We start from the raw sequence: 5,524 nt of genomic DNA, 5'->3' as shown, positions 1-5,524 counted from the left end.
TGAATCCTCGGCTACCTCTCCCTTAAGTTTTAATCTTTAAACTTATCAATTTTCTCAGAAAATTGATAAGGATTTATATTAAAAAACCACTCGAAATCACATTATGAACCTAACCAACACTTGTGTACCCCTCAGCGGTCCTATCAAAGTCGGCTGATCCGAAATGCCCTATAGAATGAATTATAAAAATTCTGCCAGTCCCATTGATTCAATAAAAAATAATGTTTTGAATATTAATCATGCAGAAAGAGGAATACGATATAACCAAAGAGTTCATACTCTTCGATATAATCATCATCACGTTGAAAAGCGACCATTTTTCTTCAAATATTGTCCAAAGTTCTTACTTGTAATGGGCTTTCTTTTCTCACAAAATAAACTTGAATGTCTGATGAATCCCACGAACTATATGGACGAGCAAAATAATCAGAAGTTTCTCTAAATACTTTTTGATACAAAGATACTTCTTTGAAAGTAAATTGATAACTTTCATTATGTTTCCATTTTTCAGTGAACGAAATGAATCCCCTGACTTTTTCATATTGATAGTAAAATAGTCAAATCTGACCTCACTCACATTGGATAGAGTATTCTTCTACAGTAGGGCCATCATTACGATAACGTTCACACTTCATACCTCCTTTTTTTTTTGCAAGTGGAATTTTCATCATTTCACACAATCTTTTCATGATTTCGGCTGGGTTTTTCACCATGTCTTTTAGAACTTGCATAAAATTTTCAAATGGAAATGCACTGTAGCTATGCAGTTTACCAAACACTTTCACATCTGGGACATCTCCAACTGATAAAACATCGCACCATTCAGCATTGAACATCATCTCATACATTTTAACAAAATTAGCTTTCCTAAAGTTAAATTCTTAAGGGGAATTATTATCACTTACACCAAAACTTCGACCACGCATGATCTCAGCCTTGTAGTTGAAATCAATAGATTAGGAATCTAATCCCCCGTTTTTTCTGGAGCGGAGGGTACGGTTGTTCCGTCTTCCTTTTTAGAAGTATCTCCGTTTTTGGTCGAATCAATCGAATCAGTCTTTTGTTCGGTTTTTGAAGGACAGTCGGCTATCAGATGATCCTCGCTCCTGCAGTTGTGACATCTTTTGGGCTGAGGCCCAAGAGAGCATTTTTCTGCTATGTGGTTGGCGAATTGGCCGCAGTTGTAACACCTTAAAAACATTTCTACATTCATTCATGATTCAAACTCAAAGGAAGAAAACGTATATTTGGTATATTCAAAATCTCCTTCAAAACTTCCTTTTATAATTTTACTTTTTCAACTCATCAGTTGTGTATAGATATGTGTATAAAAGTTTCACTTTTTTTACCTGATGCACAAACATATCCGGGCCACCATCGTCGGGAGTGATGAAACCCCATCCTTTGGCAACATTTAACCATTTGCACTTTCCTCGCCTTCTCCCAAAACTAGTCTCGGAACCACCCTGGCTTGCACTTCCACCTTCAGAACCTAGAAGAGAATTTAAATCTTGATTTGTTGACTAGATGTTCTTCCAGTGGCTGAAGCAGCTAATTTCAATATTGGTCACACTTTAAGGTCTTGTTTGAGGAAAACTGGTAGTCCGAAATATTTGCATCTAGTCTGTCATCTAGTCTTGCGAAATTAAATGCTCTGAAGCGTTTATATCAACCATTTTTCTGAAATTTTCAATCCCATGGAAGGAAAACCTCTATAACATTTTTTCATAATTGGCCTATTTCATGTCAGAATTGGAAGTGTCTAACTCGAAACTGTAGAACTGTATTTTATTTAGGGATCTACTTGATATTCGTAAAAGACTTGTATTTTTAACAACTAAATTTTATTACTTCTTCAGACCGACATTTTATTTACATCTGTCTTACACACTCTGTCTCATAGAATACTGAAAAATGACATACATCAATACAATCATAGAATGGGATGAAGGCAGGTTTGTCAATGACAACATATTATATAATTCTAACACCGTCCCTCAAACCTGACTGCAAAGATTTAGCATTTGAACAAAATTATTGAACTTAACACAATCAAGACTCTTAGTCAATATATCTGCTATTTGTTCGTTAGTGTTAACATATGTAACATCTATTAGTTTTTTAGCAATTAAATCTATTACAAAATGATATTTCACTTCGATATGTTTACATCTTCTGTTGTTTTCGAAATTTTGAAGCAATTTGATGGTACTCTGATTGTCCTCATATAGAGTTACCGGCGTATCATATTCAATTTCAAAATCATCAAGAATATTTATAATATACAAAAGTTCACAACATGCCATACATAATGCCACAAATTCAGATTCAGTGCTTGAAAGGGTCACAATTGACTGCTTTTTCGAAGTCCAAGACACCAAATTATCAAAGAGTACAAAACAGTAACCACTTATGGACCTTCTGTCTTCATTATCGTTAGCCCAATCAGCATCTGTATATCCTACTAATTTGTAAGAAGATGAATGAAATCTTAATTTATAATCCACAGTAAATCTCAGATATTTCAAAACTCTCAATAAATAATTGAAATGTTCATCCGTTGCATTCTCTTGAAATTTAGAAAAATATCCAACACAAAAACATATATCAGGCCTACTTCCCATCATTATGTACATTAATGAACCTAATAGTTCTCTATAGGGCAAGTTAATTTTGAGTTCACTGTCACAATTCCTTTTTAAATTTAGGTTCTTCTCAATAGGTGTTTTATAAGGTTTACAATTTTCAACATTGAATCTTTTCAACACATTTCTGATTGCTGAACTCTGATCAACAGTAATGATCTTTTTATGTAAATCTCTTTCCACACGAATGCCTAAGAAAACCCCAACATCACCCAAATCTTTCATTCTAAAGCTACTACATAGATTTGTTTTTACATAAGTGAGAAAATTTTCATCATTGCATGCCAACAAAATATCATCTACATAGAGCAAAAGATAGCATCGAATGTTCCGTTTAATATATGTGAACAAGCAAAAGTCTGATTTAGACCGCCTAAAACCCAACTTAGTCATAAATGAATTGAAACGATCATTCCATATCTTCGGTGCCTGCTTTAACCCATAAATCGACTTTTTCAAAAGGCAAATTTTCTTTTCATTAGTTTTATTGATTTTAACCCCTTCTGGAATCATCATAAATATTTCTTCAGATAAGGTACCATTCAAGAACGCATTTTTGACGTCTAGTTGTTGCAAATATAAATCATAATTAACACAAATGGATAAAAGTATCCTAAAGGTTGATAACTTAGCCACTGGAGCATGGGTATACAAACTGTCAATTTCCTGCTCAAAACCGCGAGCTACTAGTCTAGCTTTATAAAATACCTTACCTTCATTATTCGTTGTTGTTTTAAAGACCCATTTGTTGCTGATGATTTTCTTACCCTCAGGCCTATCAACTAATTGCCATGCATTATTCTGTTCCAAAGCCTTCAATTCATCCTCAATTGCCTCCTTCCATTGATCCCAGTTTGCACTTCTTTGAGCTTCTTGGTATGATCTAGGAGTATCGTTTGATTCACACAGTAGAGCCAAACTGCCAAAATCAACCTCATAATCCTGAAGGTGAGATGGTAATTGTCTGTTTCTTTTTGGTCTTCCCTCTCTTTCTTCATCTGCATCTTCAGATTGTTCTTGTTCCTGTTCCTCTTCATCATTATTCTCTTTAGTATTTTCTGTATCATCCTCATGAAACTCGGAATATTTTGGTCTATCAAAATCACTAAATTTATATTCATTAAATATAACATTTCTACTATGCAAAATTGAATTTTTACTTTCATTCCACAACCTATAACCATTTTCCGCATAACCTATAAACCTACATCTAATTCCTTTATGATCAAGTTTTGTCCTTAAATTATCTGGGACTCTGGCATAGCATATGCAACCAAAAATACGCATGTTAGAAACATTTGGTTTCCTTCCAGACCACAATTCAAAAGGAGTTTTATCTTTAAAATGATTTGACTGAGTTCTATTTGTTATGTATGCCGCAGTTAAAATCGCTTCTTCCCAAAAAATTTTACTCATTTTCGATTGCGTAATCATAGCTCTTGCTTTGTCTAATAATGTTTGATTCATACGTTCTGCAACTCCATTAGTTTGTGGAGAGTATGGGGGGGTATAAAGTATTTCTATACCTTTGTCTGAACAAAACTTTTTGAATGAATTTGAAGTGTATTCACCCCCATTGTCACATCTAACCTTTGCTATTCTCTTGTCACCAAATAACGATGCTACCTTTGACTCATAATTTTTAAAACAGTTAAATAACTCATCCTTACTTTTGACAATGTATACCATAACAAATCTGGAGAAATCATCAATAAATGTTACAAAGTATCGATTTTCATTATGTGAAGTTGGTGTGATGGGACCGCAAACATCGGTGTGTATCAATTCCAAAACTCTTGATGATCTTACAGTTCTTGAATAATAAGGTAAATTTTTCTGTTTTGAAACGATACATACCTCACACATACTCTCATCACCTCTATCTTTGATCTCTAAACCATTTACTAAATTCATATTTTTAATATTCAATAGTGAACTGTAATTTAAATGAGCATATCTTTTGTGCCACAAATCAAAATCGTTACGTACAGACAAATTTGCTGTGTCGATGGTACCACTTACAATCTTAAGTAATATTTTATATAAGTTTCCAACTCGTTTGCCTTTAACATAAATTTTCTTATCCTTTTCTATTGAAATAGCACCATCAGCACATATAATTTTAAAGCCTACCTTTTCAATAGTTGAAATTGATAACAGATTTACCCTTAAGTCAGGAATACAGTACACATTTTTCAAGGTAATTGGAATTTCTTGGCCTTCAACAATACTCAGAACTTTAATATCTCCACTGCAGATAGCTTCCATTGTTTTTCCCTTCTCTGCCAATTGAATCATCTTCGGAGGGTTGAATATGACCTTGTTAGTCATAGCTTCTTCTGAATTAATGTAGTGGTGTGTAGCCCCTAAATCTGCATACCAGCATGTACCTTCGCTGACTATCTCCTTGGACTCGGACAGGAATGCCACATCCTCAGGACTGCTACTCTCATTTTTAACATTTTTATCCTTGTCTGAGGAAAAGTGTGCATGAGGTTTATATCCTTGAAATTTTCCATTTCTACACTCTGATGCCTTATGACCTAGTTTGTTGCACCTGAAGCATTTTATACCACAAACTTCTTGTACATGACCTATTTTTCCACATCGATTACATTTCTTGGAGGTTTTCGAAGCAATGAATGATGCTGATACTTCATGCTTCACGGTTCCATTTCTTCTGTTGATTTTGAACTCAAGTAACTTCTTCTTTACATTTTCCCAGTTTAAGTCATCTTCAGAAAATGTTCTTATTGCTGTTACAATGTTCTCATATTCTTTGGGCATCGACAATAACAGGAAACATCCCATATCTGATTCTGAGAAATTTGCTCCCAGTGCTTTTAATTCTCTCAGGATTTTGTCGTATTTTGAGAAAT

At 34.1% G+C, this 5,524-nt stretch overlaps 1 protein-coding gene across 1 annotated transcript; it reads right to left on the bottom strand.

Annotated features, from left to right (window-relative positions):
- Positions 1-964: 964 nt before the first annotated feature.
- On the bottom strand, positions 965-2,627 carry LOC123320584 (protein lin-28 homolog). The gene is made up of 3 exons (XM_044907939.1): positions 2,618-2,627; positions 1,363-1,492; positions 965-1,190 (listed from the first exon to the last, which is right to left on the bottom strand). Exons 1-3 carry the CDS (start codon positions 2,625-2,627, stop codon positions 965-967), a joined length of 366 nt encoding a protein of 121 aa, XP_044763874.1.
- Positions 2,628-5,524: the final 2,897 nt, after the last annotated feature.

Source organism: Coccinella septempunctata, chromosome 9 (assembly GCF_907165205.1).
Source record: "Coccinella septempunctata chromosome 9, icCocSept1.1, whole genome shotgun sequence".
In the NCBI taxonomy this organism is placed as follows: Eukaryota; Metazoa; Arthropoda; class Insecta; order Coleoptera; family Coccinellidae; genus Coccinella; species Coccinella septempunctata.
Note: the sequence above shows the minus strand (reverse complement) of the source record. Positions and strands in the feature narration are given on the sequence as shown.